Source organism: Haliaeetus albicilla, chromosome 11, assembly GCF_947461875.1.
Source record: "Haliaeetus albicilla chromosome 11, bHalAlb1.1, whole genome shotgun sequence".
NCBI lineage: Eukaryota > Metazoa > Chordata > Aves > Accipitriformes > Accipitridae > Haliaeetus > Haliaeetus albicilla.
Window position 1 is genome coordinate 38,486,130 of NC_091493.1, and position 23,854 is coordinate 38,509,983.

The following is a 23,854-nucleotide window of genomic DNA, read 5'->3' on the forward strand; positions in this document are numbered from 1 at the left end:
CTGAGTAAACCTGAATGCTTGCTTATTTTTAAAAAAGGGATAGTGATATCACAGGCATCTCAGAAATATGATGGGATTAAGATAAATCAGTGGATGTGAAAAAAAACCAGTATAAATTATATAAAAATGACAGGCTGACAAAGGAGCAGAGCCAAGAACCAAGGAAAATATACAGTAAACTAGGTAAATAAACAAAATACACACAGCAGTACCTCAAAATCTCCTTAAACTCAATTTTCATCCTAAACCAGCAGAAGTACACCAAGAACCGATATTTTCCCAGAATGGCCCAGAAAGGAGACCATTACTGCAACATACTGACACTAAAGAAGTTGGCACTTGTCAGCAAAAGTCAAAAAAGAAGCAATATGGGAGAGATCTACAGAAATCACAAACAGCTTTCATAAAATGCATAGGAGGACGTATGGGGAGATGTGAAACTACTGGGTAAATACACGCCCATTTGAAGGTATTTTTTCTGCACAATGAGTAATTAAATTGTGAACCTAAATGACCAGAAGCGGGATAATGATGTAACTGAATCCTTGCTCTGACCCAGTGTTGCTATTAGGTTCCCAGCATGTATATAAAAGACACTGTGGGCATCCTTTAGAAATATTTAGGAAAATAAGACCTTAAGAAATAATGTAAAGGTGGTTTTGGGATGGGGTTTTTTTGTTGTTTTGGGGAGTTGGGGTAGGATTTTGTTTGTTAGGAATTTTTTGTTTGGTTTTTTTACTGACCAGTAAATTTTGCTGATATTCAAAGCCATAATGACAGTAAACTCCTATACACAGCTAAGTGGTATACTGCAAGTATTCATGAATGTAACTGCAGTGTTTTACTGTGAGATGACACATCTAGGAGATTAACCCACCTTTCACATCAAGACAATCTGCAAGAAAATTCTACCCTTTCCAAGGAGAAAATTGTTCAAATAACTCCATTATGCAATTATTTTAGTATGTACAAATTGCAAAAACCACACCAAAAGTTGCTCATAGCTGCTGTTCTCTTTGATGTATATTTACAGGAGAATTCAATAAATTAACAAAACAGAAACAAGTTTAGAGGTTCCACTTCAAACTTATTTGTGCCAAAACAACATGCACTGGGCCGAAGAAGAAATCTCTGTTCTAAAATAAAAGCTAAGCTGTTTATTGAAAAACAAAGCAGCACATTCCAGGCTTTTGCCCATCCCATATTATGGGAGGATACGCTAAAGAACAAGGTCATAAGTTTCATAGTCTGTATTGCTGTTAGGAAGCAATGACAGATTTATTGTAAAGATTTGTCAGCAACAGCAGTGAGGTCACCATACCCCAACAGACAGAAAATGTTCATCTACCTGTAACCCTATTACAGTTGCAGGCTAAACAACTCCTTACCCAACCCTTTGGCTTGAGAAAACATGTATTTACCTAATAAAGCTGTAATTCTGCATCAACATTCAGCTAATTGGAGGTTTACTGTCATTAATTTAGATAATATACATTCATCTCACAAAAAACAGCTTCTAGCCGCTTCTTTAATTTAACCTTTCTTTTAGCCTTCTTTTTTTGCTGTCACACAACTAGCAATTCAGTGCTCACAAATGACCTCCTGTGCCCCAGTCATGCCATAACAATCAATGGTAGAAAATTCATAAAACAGATTAAATTCTACAGCATTTGCTTTGATGAATTAGTGGAATTTGTTCCCTTTAGCTGCTCAGAGTTAATCTTTGATTTTTAGCTGAGTGCACTGCATTGGAAAGAGTAAACTAGGAACACATCGTATTTTTGTTACTTACATGGCTGTAATGGAAATAGAGCCACGGCATCCATTGCAGTAAAGCTGACTTTCAAAGATTTTTGCTATTTAGCTCTGTTATCTTAGTACTTAAAGCTATGAGGCGGACATGACTAAGTGTTTCTGTGTAAAATTTGAGATTATTACATTATACTACAATGATTATAGTTTCCTACCTGGTGTCACGCTGTGCCAGAATAAGGCACAGCTGAGGATCATTTTCCCACAAAGCTTTAAGGGTGGCAAATGATCCCAAAGTAAAAAGTTAACTCCACCACTGCATATCACATAACATGTTTTGTTCAACACAAAATTATTATTCACCATTTAAATTAAGAATTGCAAGGGAAATTCATTCTGAGCTTTTTCCATTTCCCTCATACACACAATTTGGCTAATGAACCAAGAAACCAATTAGTGAAACATCTCCGTTTATAGCAGGTTGAGGTAATCTTTAGCCAGGGCACAGTTAAAACTCCTGCACTGTGAAAAGAAGACTTTTCATCTTCAGAAACAGCACTGTGGAGTTAATGAGCCCTCTTAATACAAAGCATCCGTGATGGCACTATTTTCTCAAAGACAGAGACTTCACCTCTGCCCAGCAGCACCTACCAGAAAGCGGCAGAATCTGCGTGAAATAAGTACGTGAGTACGGCATTTTCTTTCTGCTGACATTTTGTGGGTGATGGTGTCTTTGGGCACATGGATGCGCAGTCCGTGGTGGTGCACGGCGGAGGTTGGACGTCTATGCTGAGCTATGGTTTTTGGAGGAGCTTCATTTTCATGTAGCAGTTGTCCTCTTGCACGGACAGTCCCCTTTTACCACCATGCCTCAGTCTTCCACCCAAGGCGTTGTGCTGAAGACTTTCTCCCTACTCACTGGGCTTCAACACCGAGCCAGGGGAATCCTCTGAGGTGCCCTGGTCCCATAAACCAATGGAAAAGCTCTCACACTTTAGAGACAAGAGGTCTGAGGATTCAGAGAGGAGGCGGAGGGGACAGGGCTCAAACCAGCTGATGGGCTAAGAGGGAGGGCATATCTCAACTCCAACCTTCTTCCCAGATGCTGGGATCCACAGCTCAAACCCACTCCTTCATGTCAGGTGTCCCAGCTAGTTTCTCTAGTGATAAGTAAATGGCTCATGAAAGGGCTAAAGAAACAGGAGATGGACTCCAGACCTGAAATTCAGAAGTGTATTTTCCCAGTTCCCAGAACAAACCCATTATCCAGGTGGGAGGGTGGGCCAGGTAAAACAATAGAGGGTACATGGGATAAAAGAAAGCACATAAAGGAATAGGGAAGGCAATCCACTGCTAAAAGGAATTCTTTGCTCCAGGGACTGCTCATGCATTTTGCACTACAAAAAGTACTTTAATAAAGTACATTAAAAAATAAGAACCCAGAAATGCAGCCCAGACATTCCCTTCTGCTGCTGTAAAACCAACATAGGTGGCACTAAGCTCTGTAACACGGAATACACACTTGTTTGCTAAACCACATTTCTTCCATGGGGTTTCCATCCTACTACCGCCTGTTTCTTAACATTGTGTTATTTTCCTTGGTTAAACTGATTAAAGATATATGTTCTGTACCAGAGACGCATGTGTGCACAAGTGCAAGATATGCATCAATTGCTGCTTCTGCTATTAAACCATATCAAAACCTTACACATCTACCTAGGACCTCAAAATATTTCCCATCTCCCAACCTTCCTACCACTTCTCATATACCTCAATCCTCGATACCACTCCTGACATCCAGCAGTCAAATCCAATCCCACTTCTTCATGCATCAGCCTGAATGCCTTGCAGCTAATTGGGGTAAGTGTCTGAGGGGGAGCTCACCTGAGCTGGAAGAGGGGTAGAGTCATAAGGGTGCAGCAAGGACCTCTACAAGATATGGGTATTTTTTTTGAGATACTGCCTGTATAGAGGCATTCATCTCATATAGCTCGGTTAAGTACTTCTACGAAGGCATTTGGGAGCAACCCATTCAATATTCTAGTAGCACTATGGTGTGCCCTTCACAGTTTGGGAATCCCAGGTTTAGAGAATTTCATTTCAACAGGAAAGCATTTCCAGGGATGATCCTCTGCTGATACTCTTTCTTGCAATCAGCCTGTGCAACCCCAGTTGGAAAAGGAGCGAAGCAAGAGAAGGAAAACACTTACACTGGAAGTGGAGCCTGCCTGACACATGCACATTTAATGAGTCCCAGAATTGGACACAGTTCAGAAGTTGTATATAGACAGACTCAGATCACTACAAACATGAAGTGCAAGAAATAATTTGAACTACTCAAACATTATTGAGCTGCAATCAACTAATCACTTAGGAAAAAGACCAAGAGTCACGAACAGCCTAAAGTAAACATCTTTTCAGCATGCAAGAATAGGCAAAAAAGGAAAACAAGTATTAGGCTGCATAAGGAACAGAATGTATTATGGAAAATACAGTAGCACTAAACATAATCTAGTGGTATGCTAAAGTACCGTGTCTACTACTGATTCTCATCTGTAAAACTTTAAGGGGACCTAAGCTGTTTAGGTCTATCTGTTATTTTTAGCCTTTATGTATTAAGTGCTCTTATAGTGAGAATTTGGGAATGGGGAATAAATAGGGGAGGCTTTGTTTTTTAAATTCAGTGCATCAATAACCACAACTTTGCTGAAAAAATATTTTTAATTCAAATTCAACCAAGAGTTCCTCTGAGGCTTGGGCTCAATTCGATGCTGGGTGGTAGAAGTCAGCCACATGCTTTTTCCTTAGAATAGTAAAGAAAAAGGAGAATGAACTTGACTTTATTTACAGCAATGGTAATATTATGAGAAGCATGAGACTTGGTAATTGAGTCAGGAGTAGAAGTGGAAGTCTCCTGTGACAGCCTGTAATTGTCAGAGCTCCAGTTAAATTCAGCAGACACAGATTCAAGTAATATTTTGAATGCCTGGATAGTACCTGTATCAAACCTGGCCTCCAGACCTCTAGAGATTTGCTTCTCACTGCATTTTGGTCCTTCCATTTTAATACAGCAAATATTAGCCAGAAAACTGTATGGGTAATTCTCTACTTCATGCTAAAAATATTTCATATATAAGTGCATAAAAAATTCCATCCCCTAGCAACTGTGAGATTCCTGCTTGAAATGGTGATGGGAAAGATGGGGCTCCAGGAATGTTAGTCAAGCAAGGATTCTGTGGGTGCGAAATTGTTGGCAATTATGTCTGATCACTGGCTGCACATGGGTTTGCTGAATGTGTTCGGGTTTACCGTAGAAATTGGCCTGAAGTATTACCGAATTCTGGGAACCCTGATTAAAATAAACTGCGTTCAAGATACATGTACTGCAGAGAGACTCTGGAGTCCAGGGAGAGCTCTACACAAGCGGGAAGTGTCAGACACCAGAACAACAAATTCAAGAAAGTAATCGTCTCAGGAAATATTATTGCTGGTTTCTGAAAACAAGCTAAAATGCAGTTGCTACCTGAGGAGCACAAAGGGGAAGAGAAAAAAACGTTAAAAGTAATAAAGCAGAATTTGGATGTAAGAGGCAGAGCAGCTCACTGAAGATCCAGACAGTAAATGAGCACAGATGATTAAGACTAAGTCATTACACAGTAACCTCCTGTGATGATCTATCGGCTGAAGGGTTGGAAAGGCAGTCCCAGCACATGAGGAAAGACCCCTTGCTCACCCTTTCCTTGGCTGCTTTTTTGGATCTTTTTGCTCCCCCAGCCCTCTTTCCTTGGATGCTTCCCGCAAGCCTTCCCTGTGCCGTCCCGTTTGTTCAGGGAGAGGTTTGCAGATAACGACACGGTTTTGGAATCCAAGACTCGCCCCAACCAGGCGCTGCAGGACCTGTGGTTGCAGCCCTTGCACCCTATGCCAACCTCGCAGGGGGAAAACCGCAGAGGCTATGCAAGAGGGGGCCCTCCTCACAGCCCCCTGATGAGCCCCGAGCAAGAAAAGACCCCCCGGTTTTATGGAAGAGGGCTCAGAGACCCATTAACCAGCCCTTTTCGCTTTCCACCTGCAAGAGAAAAGGGACCGGCAGTGGTGTTTGGCTCACGCTCTCGCATCCTCCTCCCACGTACAATAACCGACTCAGCCCACACATCCCACAGGAGACAAGTACATGAAAGCAATTGCTAATAGCTCAGCTGCTGGTGGAAGGCTCTGCACGCTGCCGACGGAGGTTTTGGCTTTGGGCAGCACGGCAGAGTAGAAATTGCCATCAACCGCACAAAGACGAGTCGAGAGACCGGCGCAGATTGCTGGCCAACAAACTTGGTCTCCTGCCTCCACGGAGGATGCAAAAAGAAGATCAAACCTTATTTAATGATCTCGTGTTGCCACCGAGAATGTGGGTATCAAGGAGACGATGTAAGCGTGGTTGTATTAGGGATGACTCCCCGGGCCATGGCTGAATTTTGCACTTAAGGCAAGGCTTCAGCCCTTTGGGTGAGGAACAGGTCTTTTTTCCCCAACAGAAAAGTACTTATCCTTTGAGCACAGAAGCGTCTTTCTGCTATCTTAATTGTAACCTTTAGATTCCATTTGTTATTCTAAAATGTTTTTAGGTGATATCGTGACAGTTTTCTTTTGAAGAGATATATTTTACAGCTCATTTGTATTCTGAAATCTCAGTACAAGAATCCACAGCTTTGGGGGGTCTTTGGGATTAACGTACTAAATTTCTGTTTCTCTGACGATATTTTCTGCTTTTATTAGTCATCCTGCTATGAGGCATATCTCCAAGAAGGTGATTTTCCCTCCTGCTCACCGTATCTTTGGCAGAAAAAGCATTTTAGTTAGCTAATTAAATATAGTTGTATCGTGTATCAAATATCAGTAATAATACAAGGCAGTAACGTTATGTCTACTGTGAGAACAAGTTGCAGTATACACCGTACCTGTAATATAGCACTGTGATAACAATTTGATGCAGCTGTGCTTTTAAAGCTTTGCTTGGCAGAGTCACTAGCAAGCACGAGGGTCTGGCAAGTAGTTTTGGGGAAAGAGGATACTGTAGTGATGAAGACAAGGATCCTTCCTCCATGCACCTTCCCCAAGATGATGCAAAGCCTTGGCTGCCTATGGAGGAGCCCATGGAGCCACAGCCCAGGCGGCTGCTCTGCTCCGAGGTCCAGCTTTCACCAGCACTCAACTCAAACGCACCCATGTGCCGTCCTTCTCCGGGTTTCTCCTCCCAGCCACATTCCCAGTGCTTGTAGGAGGCTGTCCCCTCAGCTTTCTGCTCCTCCTCTGGCTCTCCAGAGTATTATCGACTCCCCTTTTCTGCATTCTACATCACCTGGTATAATATAAAGCAAAACTCGGCTCGCGTGTGCCTTATATCAGTATGTTTTGGATAGGGCATGCTTATGTGTACATCAGAAACTGCTATTTTTTCTCCATTTTCCAGCTTCCTTAATATGAACAATTAAAGCTCTATGCTGATTGAATACTAGTGTATCCCAGCATTTCAAGATCTAATCTAACCTAAAACAGCTTATGTTTTTATACATGCTTTTTTTTTTTTTCCTGCCAAAGGATGCCAGTGTCTTTCACAAGCTGCAATCATAGAATGATTAAAATTAAGCCCTTTCTGGAGCAGTCAGTAGAAAGCATATTGATAACTTGCCTTCACTACCCATTTCAGTGGAGCAAAAGAGGGAAATCTTAGCTAAGCAAAACAGCTAAATGTCAACTGGTAGAGGAAACCTGTGGGATGCTCAAAATGCAGTAAACATAGTTAGTGTTTCTTCTAAAGTGCAGAGAAGTAAATAAAGATATTTTCTGTGAACAAAGTTTACATTGTTCCAAAAAGTGTGCTCTTTTGCAGCATGCTAAATCTAATACCTTGTTCATCAAGTTATGATCTCCACCAGATGCAGAATACCTACAGTTCTTGATGGCCCACTCATCTTCTACCACCAATGACCATAAGTCACCTAAAAAAGGTGATGAAAAGAAGCAAATTTTAAGTTTCTGTAAGCAGAGATGGGCTCCTAGAAACTGTCAGTACCCATGGCCAGGTTCACTTGGGCACTGGAGGATGCAAGCACAAGGCTAACATTCATCTTCATTAGTATTTTCAGTCAAAGCTTAAAGAGCAGTAAAACAAACTAAGCTATAAGAGAAAATACATATTAGCATTTAGATTAACAGTTATTATCTCCATTTCCCATCACCAGACAACAGTGAAATACTGATGATTGTTTAAGATTTTTTCCAAAAAGGTTAAGGGCTCCCTGAATTCAAAGGGCTGGGAAACACTGGCCTGTAAGATAAATGCCACTGGCCTTGACACGTGCTGCATATCCTCAATACATCTGGACTCCAGCTGGAATTAAAATTCATATTGCAGTAGCAATTAAGAGACAGAACTAGGTCATGAGCTGTTGTTCAAGGCAATACGCAGGCAAAGAAAGAAAAAAAAAAAAGAAAAGGAAGCAAGCAGCATTTGCCCTAAAAATTTCAGCATTGAGAAATTCAGAAATATGAGATAGCAAAAAGAGGAGGATACAATAGGAAAATAACAGATAGGGTGATTTAGCTACACGCTCACCTTTTCACCAAGCAAAGGCTGTTACCACTAGGCAGTTTGCGTTATGACAACTTAATTTTAAGGAGAGGACAGGGAATGGCTGAACTGGCGATGTTCAGCACCCGCCAAGCACCGAACGCTCACTGGTGTGCTTGCCCCTGTACACATGGGCTGGTGCTGTGTGTGTGATATGTTCCTTTACACCTACATACAGCATTGTTTGCAGGAGTCATTTCTGTGGCTGGAAGATTTTTATAAAAGAAACCATAGCAACCCTCCTAAATCTATGTCCATTTTGGTATGCAGCTTTTCTTTTCTCCCGTTAAGTTCTGTATCTCCATCCAACCGTTTTATTCTGTATGGAAAGGACTGTATGAGACATATATCTCCACAATGCACCCTGTGGTATATCATACTCAGTGTGACAATGCACATTGTATTATCCACATCCAATTCTAGATGTAGAAAGCGGGAATGAAATCACACTGCTTCAATTCCTTTTTTAAAATTGTGCTAAGAAATTTTATCTGCAGGTTAGCACGGAACCTTGCTGCAGACTGCTCTTCTGGTTTTGCAATACTGCACAATATTATTAATGAAGGTGAGCACCCACTTTCAATTTAATGAGTGTCTCATTTTCATTCACTCAATCACATGAGCAAAAAGATGGTTGAATGAAATTTTAGCAAAGTGAGAGCCAGCCACATGGTTGTTGATAAAATCTCGTTTTCAGTATAATTTAGCCTAAAGGGGACCTGTTAACAAAAAGTGTCTACACAGGGAAAAAAAAGCCTTCCTTCTGTAAGACTTTGCAGGGCAATTTTGCCTTTTAAAGCCTGATATTATTGAAAAAAAACCATTAAACAAAATCATTTTAAATGCATTTCCAAAATAGCCCTCACTACGCAGAAGAGCTATGGGTAGGATTGATTTACACGTACAATCATCTGACAGCTGTGAATGTATTTGTTTCATCTACGTGGCCGAAATGCTGGATGCGAGGAGAGCCGCACCAGCACTGCGCTGCTGACATGGAGAGGAGAGCAGGGTCCTTCTCAGCATCCAAAAAGCAGCAGCTGGTGGATTCAGAAGAGACAGTAGGCAGAAGAATTGCAGAGTACCTGTCTGTGTGTGCCCACGGGCCCTGCCTTGCCCTCGCTTCCCCATCAGGACTTCTGAGCCAAGCTGTGCAAGATATCTCTCCAACCTGCCCGGTTGTTGTGTACTTGACCTCCCAGCTTTATTTTACATGTATGCGGCTGTAAGAGACACTAGAAGTCTAGATCAATAGAAGTATAAAAATAAATGCAAGCAATGGAATTCAAACAGATAGATTTGAAATGCAGTCCCAGAGATGCTCCACACCAACCACGAGGACTGCAGCTAGCGTTATCTTCCGCTCAGTCTTCTGCTGTTAAAAACACTTTTTTTCCATATGTTTATGCTGGGCTATACTACAGATACAAGGGAAATTGTATCTATATGCTCTTGACTCAGTTACTCATCTTCCAAAAGATGGCCAAAATAGCTGGCAATAGCTAATTTCATCACTGTTTATTGCATATTTATTCCACAACTTTACATCCTCTGTCCCTTATAAAGCCTCCACTGATGGTCTTTAATCACCAGGAAAGGTTTATATAAAGGCAGCAAAGACATATTTTCATTTGTTTGTGATACATCCCTATGCAGGACCCCAAATATTAATGGTAACACACCATCAACAAGCCAGGATACAACACTCAGCAAGAGGCTGTGTATACTTTGCAGAGAGTGGAGGAAAGATTATGCATCTTCAAAATCCACAGTGGTCATTGCCGTATGGCCGACAGTAGTTCACGCTGAACTTTTCCAGTTGCTCCTGGTGGACTGTCAGGTGTGTGACTGACGTGTTACACCATCACACAACCATGATTAATGCATGTTGCACACGACCGATGGAAATCTGAGATAGGTTTGGGCTTTGGACCACACACAGAGGATTGAGTGTGACTGTCCTCTGCTCACCTCTCCCTCTCTGGAGAGACAGAGGGACAGAAATGTCACATGAAACAAGAGCAACGTTGTATGAAAGAAGAACACTCTTGAAAAATGCGCTGGGGAGATACCAGCTTGGAGCTGGGCTGGACCGCAAAGGGCTTAAGGAGTGCTGCTCCTCCAGGCCTGGCTGTTCTCAGACACAGTACGGGATTTACAGCAAAGGAACACACGGAGAACAAGTTAAAAGAAGTTCATCTGCATTGCAATTTTATCTGTGCTGCTGCCGTATTTAATATGTATAGTCATACCAACTCAGCTTTTCCACTTAGAAGCCACCAGGCAGCTACTAATAAGCATATAATTAAGGTAGTTATGTTGGTTTAGTCTTTTTTTAAGGTCAAAGATCAAACTGACTCATCCACTATGTCTTGTGGTTCCCTTCTGCTGGAGACTGTTCCCCAGTCACGCAGGCGGCACTGCTGTCGCCAAGGTCCTACACAACAAAGGTGGCAAGTCCCGTCACGAGGACGTTCTGGACCATGGACCAGCTCTGCTGCTCCAGGCTCTGCTCCGTAGCCAGCGACCACATCATGCTACATTAGCTTAAGTTTTCTACATGCCTCCGACCTGGGGCACCAGTAAAGTGGCTGGTGTTCAGCCAGCACTCGGCTTTCCCAGGGCCATACTCCCAGACCTTGCTCAATCGGCACGCTGGCTTTTCCAGTCTTTCTGCTTTCTCTGCCACAGCTGCAAAACAACAGCTAGAAAATTTCCTTTACCCGTACTTTAAAACTTGCCTTTTATTTTGCGCATTACTTGGGCTTAGAACTAGAGGTTGGTATTGTTTCAAGTATCTTAGCCCAGCATAGCTACTATTTATAAAAGCTTTGCAATGCAAGCCCTGAGTAGGAAACCTCAGCACGCTTCCACCTTGATGCAGCAAAGTCCATCAACCGCAGCAGTGCCCACAGCCAGGCAGAACAACCACAATGCACCGCCTTTGTGGCACCAACCCCAGAGAACAGCAAAACACGTCTTACACAAAGGAGGGAATGCCGCCAAACCACGAAGAACCTGCTCTTACTATCGCTCGCAGCACGCACACCCATAGCTTTGCTCTCGCAGAGTTTCTATACCTGGGGAAATAGCGGAGACTACGCATCCCCCTGCCCTCTGCCTTGGGTGGGAAGCAAGGAGACACGGGTATCCTCATATGAGAAGAGACATGAGAATGACATGTCAGGGATTACAGAAAACACCTCTTACTGTACGTAGTTTGTATGCACAAAGAAAAAGAAAAACAAAAACCTAGACCGCTCCAAATTGCCACACGCATGACTTTTGATACAGAATGAGCTGAGCCATACTAGAGCACTTTTTTTGGCCAAGTTTTAAAAATACTTCAATAAATTTGTGTGAACCGCCACTTCTAAAATTCACAAAAGGTAGTAAAAATTAAAATGGACACCTGACCTTTGCCCATTGCCGGAAGGAGATCCTTAACCAAAAATAGCTGCACATGATTTGTTTTTATAATTCAGCAAAGGAGAACAGATGTAGAAAAAAGTACCCTCAAAACTGTGGTTATAAAGTTGACGTTAATGTGCAACCAACGCTTGTGGAGTTCTCCAAGGAGTAGGAATTGACCCCATGGCCAGGGGGCAGGGGACAGAAAGCGACTTACCTGGAGAGACTTAAGGCTTTTGCTGGGACCCAGTAAGTGAAAGTAATGCATGAAGTGAAAAGAAATGCTGCTGCCAAGAGCCGCTCCAGTCTCTCCCCTGGCAGCAGCGGCCAGTCCGCCCTTCCAGCCTCTTGGCACTGGTCCTGTTATTGCCTCCAGCACTCTACTGGCCATAAGAGCCATGTAGCCTCAGCATTAAACTGCCCCCATACGATATCTCTGTGCAAATAGATACTAGTGACGTAGTATACCTCATTTGCAAATACAAACCACCAAAATCTTTGCCGTGTAACGAAGCTAGTTAAAGAACAATCCGTTCATTCTCGGTATCTCAATGCAACCAACAAAAAGCCGACGGGTACTTAATACCAGCTACACTGAAGTGCAAGTTTTGTACGCCATCTGGAAAATTGCATTTTTACATCATTTCTATTTCAGCCCCTTCAGGGTGCACACAAGAGAATATTTCCGCAGAGGAAGCATCTTAACACAGCAACGACTGCAATAGTTACAGGGTAACGTTCCTATCCACACTACCACTGCTTGCAGCCAGCGCAAACACAGGCTGGTGGCTTGCAGAGCACCAGGAACAGTTCATGACTATTTATACTTCTCAACCCCATTGTACCAAAAGCTTTTAAGTAATTAGTTTTCCCTCATTAACAGATGCACTGCCTGGGGAAGGGCACACAGGTGCTGCCAAGCCCCATCCTGGATTACAGGGCAGCCCTATGTGGTCTTGGACTGGAAAGCTCAGAAATGCCAAGCTGGGCTGCCAAGGAGGGTAACACAACTGCAATATTTACACAAACGCATTATTCCCAAGGCAGAACTGCAGGTGTTATTTTGGCAAGATCAGAGACCATAACAGCAATAAAAATATTCACCGGACATTACCACAAACCCCACGTATTTAAATCAGAGAGAGGAACAATATTTATCAACATCACTTTTATGGAGACCCCAATGTACTTTTTGAGACATTGGGTGACATAGTGGTTCTTTGGTAGAGTTGCATCATGTCCTAAAAGAAGCAAAGCTTCTATACCTCAGGTACCAAAAAGTAATCTACAAACACGGTCAACAGGGTGAGCAGTGCTACTCCACTGCAAGCACAACTCTAATAACATATGTGGGGTTTGTACCTTCTTACTGACACATCTAATACATTATTCCATTTTTCTCTTTTATACTTTTAGAAGCAAAATAGACATTTGGTAAAGTCTAATTTAATATTATCGCTAATGCATTCAAACACATCACTAAAAACTGTGTTGCTAAAATTGCATTACAGAAAAAACAGGTAAAACAGACACTGTTATCTCCTTGAAAAATATGGGCCTTATGCTACAGCACCTACTGATGTGAGTCTACTGAAACCAACAGGATTACTTAGGTGAATAAGGATTACTCCCATGATTAAGGAGAGCAGGATTACATCCATTGTTTGCATATCTCCTCTTATTTACACATCCCTATTTTCACCTCTTGTTTTTTTTCTTAAAACATAAGGCATTTAATTACTGTTAGCACTAGATATCATTATGCTGTACTTTTATCCCTTCAAAATTTGGCTGTCTTTTGGATGTCAAATAAAATGCTTTTATGATCAAAACAAAGAAAATAAAGTAGAAGCAGCAGATTCTGGACTATGTAATTAAAAACAAAGAAAAAGAAAGAGACCTTGTTATCCACAATCAAAACTTATTCATGATTCATTTCATATTCATGCTCCTATCCATGGCTTCTGCTCTTGGGAGCTGATTATTTATATCAATTTTTATAACTGTGCCAAGTAGCGAGTTACCTGAGAGTTCTCAGGCAATGACAGTATCACTACTGGAAAATAAGAAAAATCAGACAAACAATTGAAACAAATATTTTAGGTAGGTATACTGCTAATGAATAATAAAGCAAAACATTTTGAGGCTTTTCACCTCACAAAGAGGTGGTAAATCTAGCCTTAGTTCATCACTTCCATATGCTTTACATACGAAATAGATGTCCTTCTTATCCTTAGGAAAATCGGGTAAGTTACCAATGCCTTTCAACTACTTTATGATGCAGCAAAATAGTTAATGCACGGTAGGAATGTTGTGCAGGTGCCAGTTCCTGTTCCCAACCCAGTCAGAAATGTGTTTAGCTGAATAACGAGCAACACAAGTTACACTTACAAGAGGAAAACAACATATCTCATGAAAAATAACACAATTTCTTTCAGATTCTCCAGTTTGACACTGAATTACATTAGTCTGAGTTTTGGTTGCAAGAAATCAGACCTGGGTCATAAATATATTTGGTTTTAGTAGTGTGCTACAGGGACTTGAAAATTTAAATAATACAAGTCAATATAAGAAGGCTTGATAGTAACTTTAGTGTCAGTACTGTAGATAGTGTTTACATATTTTGTAGAGTTAAAAATAAAGATATTGCATGCCTTTTTAGGCTGCTTTAACCCATTTTAAAAGCAAAAAGAAAGCAGACTATTTTTAGAAAGACTGGTAAAACGCCGCACATCACAGTTACTGTAACCCGAAAAGAGCTTACGGCGGATTCGGAAAGCGTCAAAAGTTGCACAAACTTACCGAAGCGACCCATCTTCTTCCAAGAAGAGTAGTTTATGGTCAAACACATCTGAGTCACGAAAGACTGAGTTTCCTGGGTCCATTTTGCACAAGGCTTAACCTGAAAACCCAGCCGGCTGTGTCGGGCGCAGCGGAGGCACGGAGGTTTTCCCTCTCCAGAAGGCATTTCGGGGCTCCGCGGGGACGCGCGACGGCCCGAGCGCGGCCAGGCCAGCCACCACTTGTTGCAATGGTAACAGGGAAAGCCAGGATCTGCCTGCTCAAGCTGCAAGGGCGTGAATAATTCATGCCTTCCACCTCCCCGCATTAGCATGCTGCTCAGGCAGCTCCAATGAAGCAATTCATTTTGTCCTTTGTCTTCGGGAAAAGCTTGCTGGATTAGCGAGGGTTATCTGTGATGATAAAACCTGGGCCCGCTGATTTATTTAGTCTGATTGGTTGGAATTTGTGTCCCTAAATGCAGGTTTTACAGCCAGAGTATAAATTCAGTTGTGCATCCTCAACCTTAAGGCAGGCGCGGGTTGTTCGGCTCCAGCAACAATATCTAGCTACAGCACATGAATGTTTCATTTTCTTGACTTAAATATTGAAGCTGGGCTCTTTGTTTCCGAGTGCTTCTTGAGCAAAGTTAAGAGGAAATCCCCAAGTATGCTGCTCGCATGTGGTTTTGCGCCTATTTCTGTAATGACCTCTTGGACTGCTAAATAGCTAACACCTGGATTCCAAAATGTTTGTGTTCTAAGTGCAAGATATGGGGGAAAAAAACCAAACCTGCAATGAAAACCAGCAAATTTATGATTTACTTTTTTTAAAAAATAGTCATACATTGCAGTGCTGTTTTTAAAAGAAGCTTGTGGTGGTGATATTTTTCAATGTGGTATTTTAATGGTTTTTTGTTGTTTTTTTTTTTAAATAAATAGCAGCAGCACCACTGTTTTCTTCAACATTTACCATCTAGAAATCTACAATAACTGAAAATAATAACAACCAAATAATCATAATTCTGATTAATTGGCCATGAAACTAATAATTGAATGCAATGAAAGATTTTTTAATCAATTACCTATGTGGTTATATAATGCATTATTGAGATATAAACACAGATTTTTATCATTTTATCTGATACTGTTAAGAAGAGCATTGGATTATTGTATTAGGTTTTGTATCCATATGCTAAATAGCACACTGGCAAATAAGAGAGTATAGAAAATTGCTGCAGAAATTATTTGAACTCTAAGGAAAAAGGTCTTAAAAATATGTGATTCAAGCTGGTTTGCTGTCAAAAAGGATATTGAGAGTTAACTACAGTGTACAAAGGGCTTTACAAGGAGAAAACACCTCCAATAGAAGTACTTCTGAGGTACATATTTGTAATGGAGAAGGTGATTACTTACCTACTACAAAAATCTTCTGAGTACTCTAGTGACTTCTACATTTCCTAGATACCTTTCTAGAAGATATGGCTTTGCCAAACAAACAACAAAAAGTTACTAGACTCAGAACAGGTTTAAAGACTTAAAATGTAGAGAACATAAGAACAAAGTCCTTAAAATCCTTTTAGCATTTTATTGTGTTCATGTAGTTCACTGAAGTCTATAATACAGAGCTGCCTATCAGTTGCTTATAGTGATTTTGGTAATCTTTAAATCAAGAAATTTTGCAATGATGTCAAGATTTCATCCAGAGAACCATTACATTGTAGTGCAAATTAGGCTGATGAATGTTTCATGGCAGACTTCATAATGTTTGCTGCTGAGCCTTTCTAGAATAACCCAGGTGGATGCACTTTTCCTCCCATCAGTTTCTCATCATTCCAATTAAGGCAAGAAAGAAAAACAACTCAGAGCACAAGGATATGAAATAATTTGATTTTGCCTGAGAACTTACACGTAAAGCTTACTTCTGCCTTTAATATTCTTATTCTAGACTGTTTTAGACTGAGAAAAGCACAACTTTATTCAGTGTTTGATGTAAATGGAATTGAATGGCTTTCAGGACTTTGATCACCAGCTTAAAACTGCAGCAGGGACAGAAGAGTTTGTGATAATCTGCTAGATTTTGGCAGAAACTAGAATTTGCTGTTTCTTCCAGATTGCAGGTGAGGCAGGGTTTCGAGGTGGTGACTACAGAGACCACTGCTGAGGTCACCCCCTCCTATGGTGGACTTCTAAAAATGGCCAAAACATATGTTTTCACCTGAAATAATGCTATTTCTTCACCTGCACTGAATGTTGTGTGCTGGTTTTGGCTGGGAGAGAGTTAATTCTCTTCATAGGAGCTGGTATGGAGCTAGGTTTGGGGTTTGTGCTGGAAACAGTGTGGATAATTCAGGGATGTTTTGGTTACTGCTGGGCAGTGCTTACCCAGAGCCAAGGGCTTTTCTGCTCCTCACCCCACCAGCGAGGAGGCTGGGGGGGCACAAGGAGTTGGGGGGGGACACAGTCAGGACAGCTGACCCCAACGGACCCAAGGGACATCCCAGACCATAGGACGTCCTGCTCAGCATATAAAACTGGGGGAAGAAGAACAAAGAGGGATGCTTGGAGCGATGGCAAGTGTCTTCCCAAGTAATTGTTATGCGTGACGGAGCCCTGCTGTCCTGGAGGTGGCTGAACATACATCCTTTAGGATACATGCAACATTAAAGGAAAGGTTAGGCAGAAAGGGAGAAGATAGCCTGACAGATACTGGCCAGCTCAGTCCTGGGAAACATTTCCCCGCAGGATGTACCGAGACCGAATTTGCTCTTCATTCTGTATATATAATGGTATCTCTGGCTGCAGCTGCGGAAGGGGATTATGCAGGTCAGTATCAGCAGAACAGCTTCAGCAATGAAGCTGACATGTCCTGCGACTTCTCTAGAGGTCTCCAGGTAGATGGTGAACAGGAAGGAGTGCAAGAGGTACAGAGAAAGAAAAGGGAATAGCTGTCTATTGATGCTATGTGAGTTTTGCCTGAAAAGTTGATTGACACAGTTGTAGCTCAGACTACCTATTCAGCCAACGTCACATATGCAAGTCAGTGACAAATTATAGTTGACTGTGCTTGAAAGCTACAGAAATGTTGAGTAGCATGAGCAGGAAGATGGGGTTCCTATCCATTGCCATCAAAATATCATCTTTTAGTGCTGTTGACAGTTTAATAGCTACTTCTGTACGTTGGAGAGCATTGTGAAGTTCTGCCACTATATTATTAACCTAGGCTGGAACTTTGCTGCAAATGCAGAGCAAAAAAAACCCACACAAATGGAGCTTCTGAAATAGTTTAAGATTAAAGGTGTGCTGTTCACAACATGAATAGTATCTCTCTAATTGCATTTCAGGAGGACCCAATAACACTTTAATCCCCAATTCTGTTATCATTTACTTTTTCAGATCAAATAGATTCCATTCCATTTTAAACATGCAGATGGTGGCATTCAGTTCAAATCAAGCACTTTTAATTCCATTTGTTTCCCCTGGGCAGCTGAGATGGGATGTGGATATGGGGGAGCTACACAGCCTCCCACTTACCTGTGAGATACAGCGCGTAGTGCTCCAGTGGTGACCATCAGAGCTACAACCCTTTAGTAAATCTCCACTGCTTGTAAAATAAAAAAAAAATGCCTCTGTGCAAAGTTGCATCCATGTATGTAATTACTTGAAATCATTCCTAGAATATACTAAGTTGCATCACACCTTTGAAACGGTTTGACGGCCCCAATCTGTCGCAGTTCAAAGACAACATGTATAATATCACACAGATTAAGCATATTGTGTAGCTGGGGAGGGACAGGGTGATGGTGCAACTACGGAAAAGATTTGGGATGCAGGAGATTGGAGTGTGACTGTCTATTGATACCTTTAAATTAGCTATCACTGTAGCATCTGGTTTCTGTCAAGGTATTGCAGAAAATCAGTGAGATGCATCTAGGAGGTTAGTAAATCAATTCTCTGTTCTGCCCATGGGCTGACCCTTCCCTGTTGGCTGTCTTTCAGCGTGTCACCTCAGTTATTTGGGGGTTTTTTTCTTGTTGTTGTCCTTGGCACCAGTGGCGGGCCACGTGTTCCCTGCTGGGAGGCCAGTCTACAGCTGCCACCTACCCAAGGTGGCACCTCTCCAAGGTGGCCAAGCTGGTTTTGGGACGAGACACCGAACGGTGGCTGTTCTGGCACACGGCTCCAGGACGACCGAGGACAACATCATTAACCAGCCCTGGAGAGCCACGGTAATGGGGTGGCAGGCTTGCCAAAGCCAGGGTTATGCATTCTGCTGTGACATTATTCCCCATCTGTGTTTTGGGGTTTTTTTTTTTGAAGTACCACAAAAACAAAGCATTACAAAAACGTCAAGCTGTGAAAAGAAAAGTCAAAAGCCAGAAAATTCAAAGTTAATGCTGATTCTTTAACTCAAGTCATTAACTCGGAGGCATGTGTGAAGTCTGGGCAGAAGCCTTAGCTGAACTCGCGCTGGTTTGTGTAACCGGCTGAGGATTCGCACATCTGAGGGGGCACAGATTCGTCCATGAATATAGGAGGGGAACCGGGACTGGCTGAGATAAGAGGCTGGATGCCACTGGTATGGGGAAAAAGAGGGGCAATCAGGAGACAGATTTCCTGAGAAATTAGGTAGGGGGAGGGAGGGGACAGAAGAGATAAGCTCATCCCAGAGACTGGCAGAAAAAAAAAAGATTAAGGACACTGACAAATGAGAAACCTGAGAGAAAAGACATGAGTTAAAAGGTAACCAGGGGAAGAAAGAAGTTCAGACAGGAAAGACAGGGAATAATTCTGGGGGGAAAAAAAAAACAACAAAAAAAAACAAAACCAAAAATCAGAGAGTGAGAGGAGAGCAACTGGTATCGACCTGGCACAAAGATGGGGACTGGACTAAAAATGGAAGGAGGGCAACAATCTCTGAGGGGAAGGAATATAATTAGGACTGTGAGAGACGGAAGAAGAAAAGTCAAGAGGTAAAAAAAAGCTCACATTTGGTGGCAGTGGACAGAAGAGTCAGGGCATATTAGATTTTTCCTCTTTGGTAGTCAGGAAGGAACAGGATTCAAGTCTCCATTCCTCTCTCTGTCCAGGACACTTTGCATATTGATCCTGCTAGCTGGGTGCTATCCTTAATTTCTGCTTATTTTTTTTCAAAAATTCAAATTACACACAAGAAATACAGACTAAAACAATCATTAAGGCTGCAAATGAAACACCCCAAAGAAAGGAAATTCTAAGAAAACTGAGGAGGGAAGGCTTTTGCAAACCCTGTGATACATACATATACATTGCTCTTCTGTTCAAGATCTTAGAGCATTTTGGCTCTTTGAAAATACACACAGCTGGATACTTACATTTAATTAAATAGTTTTTAAGATAATGACTACAGCAGCTTCAGCATAATTCACAATTAAAAGCAATCAAGCCCAAAATTCAAAATTGCTCTTATTCAAATATCTAGCATCAGTAATAGCCTATATAGTTTTCAATGAAATGGGAGTCATAGAACTCCATTCCAGAGTTTACAGTTGTAATAAGTACAGATTTATGGGCAATAAGGAAGTATCTATGTGTACCTTCTTGTGCCTCTCATTTATTAGGCTAAAGCTGAGACATCCCCAAAAATATCTTTAATTAGTTTAAGCACTTAATTTAACAAGACAAGCAGTTTAAACAAATACAAACTACTATTCTCCAGCCACCACGTACATGCAAAAACTATTATTTTTGCAAGATTAATAAAGTCACAGGTGATTTTACAACAACCTAATTAAAGCATAAATTAAACCTAAGAGCAAGGTTGTTTTTGCATCAGCACTGAGTAAAGGGAAAGAAAATATCATCTGTTCATAAATACCATAGTACTCTTTTTGTATAATTCCTCTGTTTCTAATGTATGAAGACACTTTAGAAAGCAAGTTGCTTTGCTTATAAAGACGTGCAATAAAAGTACTTGTGTTAATTTTTCCCTTGGATAAACAAGAACATATTTTCTGTTCTATCATGTAATCCATGCATTAAGGAAGGACAGTGCAATAATGAGAAAATAACTGAAGTTAGAAAGTCAGGAAAAAATACTGATAAGTGGACTGAGGGGATAGCTTGCTGCCTCACATTTCAGATGCATTACATAGAGTGGCTAAATATTTGTATGGAGTGTAATTAACTTTTTTTCCCCTATAGTAGAACATGGCATTACAAAATACTGAGCACATTCAAGTACATTAAAATCAGTGGGAAACGAAGAGACCCAGTATTTTTCACAATACAAGTCAGAGCCCTTTTGGCTGCAGTCCAGCATTGGATCTCTCGCAAGCCCCCTTTGTCACAGGCAGTCTCAGGCAGTAGTTTTTCAAGAGAAAGGGCTCAGAATTCTCATTAGTGGACTCAATTGGGGAGCCTAAATTCCCACAGCCTTTTGTAGCCATCTCAAGAGATGATGAAGTTTCTTTAACTTATCAATAGACAATCCAAAAATTGGATTGATGGTAAAAGAAGAAGGGAGAGGCAATGCAATTTTGCAAAATCACCAAGAAAATGTGGATGGCAAATGTCCTCCTGATAAACATTCATATAGCAACAGCAAGCTAACTGTGCATTATTTGTCCTCCGCAATTCTGTAGCAATTGCTCCCGCAATGGTTTCTTCCCATCATTATTCATTAAGTTACTTCTCTAAACTTCATTTAGATATCATTCTGTGAATACCATTTTTTTAAGAATATAAATAGCAATTGGTATCTTCGAATACCTTTCTCATGGACTTTAAAATTCTAAACATCAGCAAAGTATTTTATTGCAGTTAAGAATTACTTTCCCAAAGGTCTGCTACAAAGCAGGTGAAGTCTTGGCTCTTCCAGAGGCAATAGCGGATCTGCCCACACCTTTGCCCAGACTATACCAGAAGCTTTACTTGCCCCATCCTTTTAATGCCATCGACTCTTCAGTTCGATAGAAGGGATATCTTTCTGTTACAGACCTCCACAATGCCCATCCCTATGGGCCCTCATTCTTTGTTTAGCACTTATTGAATAAATCATTAATCACCGCCACCTCAGCTAAGGAACAAAACTTCAGACCTGGTGGTAGATAAGAGGCAAGAGAAGTTGCAGTTGCCTTCAGCTGCAGAAGTAGGACCCAAGATCAGCAGTATGGGAGAGACACACGCCCCACGCCTCGTCCGACACCCACTGCCAAAAATCCTGATGGCCAGGGAAGACCCAGTGGAACCACTGGAGTGGGACAAGGAATCAGGGAGGGTGTCTCATATTAAATTTACTGCGAACTCTGCTAAAGGACAACATCATATTCACAGACACAAGACAGAAACAAGAGGCTTTGTTTACAAGTGTCCTTAAAACTTGGAGTGAAACATGCCTTCCTTTTTGTTATTAAAAAAATAATGCCACCTAAATTCTTCATTATACTTCTTTGTTATTGCAGCACAGACTATTATGAAGAACTGTCTATATTGCACTGCCTGGACCGTAGCAATCAGCTGCACAGAGCAGCTCTTCTGTACAATAGATACAGCGCACCGCTTAATGATTCGCTTCATGGGCAATTTGTACAAAGAGGAAGCATTTGTTTTTTTGACTCATTTTAGTTTCTCGCAATAAATAGAATAATAAACTGATGTGCCAAGTATCTAAACTGAGAAAGTGCCTGTAACAGCCTCTATTTCCTCAAATATTTATCTCCCAAACATTTTTAAAATTTAAACATAAGCTATTTAATTGCTAATAAACCATTTGATATTAATTGGGTTCAAGCAGTAAAATAAAACTGTGTTCGGTAACTGGCTGTGCTGTTCATGGGTCCTGATCAGCAGTGCTGCTGGACTTGGATTATATCTTCATCATTGTATCACCAACAGTTTTAAAGAATCCTAAACACTTAAATGAGAATAAAGAGGGAGATGAAGTTACGATCTGTTACATAGATGCAACAATTTAATATTGCCTCTGCTTCCCAGAAGCAATATTATCCAGGTTTATGAAGAGACGAGTCCTACCATTAGTTCACATAATTTGATGTAAGCTCCACTGGAGTCAAATTCTGTGCTTTTTCCTGCACAACATTTCTAAGGTCTTTCTTAGACAGCAAATGTAAGAGTTTTGCTTTTTAACTGCACATTGCAAAGTGCTCATATTGGTCTTGATTAACCTCTGCCTTGGACTATTAGAAATATCTCTCTGACCCTGACAAATCCCAAACCACCTCACTTACAGCCATCCTTCTTCGCAGATAATTTTGCTGGCTCATTGCTTCAGCCAAATGACTCCTCTGTTCGCAGCCTCCACTGGCTGCTCTTCCCTGTTGCTTCAAACAATTACGGAGACGTCGATCCCTGCCTCTGCTCTGACACTAACACAGGCTTGGCTGCCGCTGTGTCATACCTCTCCGTTCTGAATTGCATTTCATGCCAGTCTTAATGGCCTGAAAGAATTCCCCTCTCAAAAGCTAAAAGGAGACCCGATTTTCCTCTTTCAAACTCTCCCTTAAAGGTCACCTCTGCTGCGACTCCTGCAGAAAAAAAAAAAAAAACAAACAACCTGATAACTGTCAAGGAACTGAAGTCCCAGGACAGTGCTTGTGATCCTCATGGTAACCTTGTATTTCTCCCAGTTTTTGTGAGAGCCACCCATATTTTCCCAGCTTTTACTTTGACAGTAAATTCTCTGGCACCGTTACCACATTTCAGTTTCTGTTAAGTGCCTATCCCAATGAGCCGAGACGCCTGGCCCGTACTGCAGTACAGATGGGACCGTGATTCTCAGTTTGGCAGCCACACCAAAATAAATAGATCATTTCAGACCGGATCAATTTAACGCTTTCCCTTTCATATTTTCCTGGCTTCATTCAGGGCTCACAAGAGAGGTCAGCAGAAAAAAAAAAGTGGTACATGTGAATCAGGAGCAAGCCTTTACAATATCTACAAAATTTCTCAGTTGATGTATAGCAACTTGTCTTCTCCACATAGTTCACAGGATCCTGGAATAATCCCGGTGGGAAAGGACTCAGAAGGGTTCAGGTCCAACCCCTGCCCCAGCTCCGGGGTCAGACCCGGCTGCTCAGGGCTTTCGCCGTCGAGTCTTGAAACCTGCGAGGATGAGGATGGCACAGCCTCCCCGGGGAGCCCGTCCCTCCGCTCCTCTGCCCTCCGTCGTGGTAAATCCGCAGATCTAGCTGGCTTGCTCAGGAACATGCAGATTCGCAGCCTGAGCAGCTGCACTGATTTCTAACAGAAATCTACACGATACAAAAAGACAGAGGAGAAAAAAAAC

General features: G+C 41.6%; 1 protein-coding gene across 2 annotated transcripts in view; it reads right to left on the reverse strand.

The window, feature by feature from the left end:
* Positions 1 to 14,818, reverse strand: part of C11H10orf90 (chromosome 11 C10orf90 homolog) — a 65,528-nt gene extending 50,710 nt beyond the window's left edge. For both annotated transcript variants that reach the window (XM_069797208.1, XM_069797207.1), the window contains exon 1: positions 14,591 to 14,818. In XM_069797208.1, the coding sequence (XP_069653309.1) occupies positions 14,591 to 14,756 (166 nt within the window). In that variant the 5' untranslated portion in view covers positions 14,757 to 14,818. The remainder of the gene's footprint in view (positions 1 to 14,590) is intronic.
* Between the last annotated feature and the right edge of the window lie 9,036 nt (positions 14,819 to 23,854).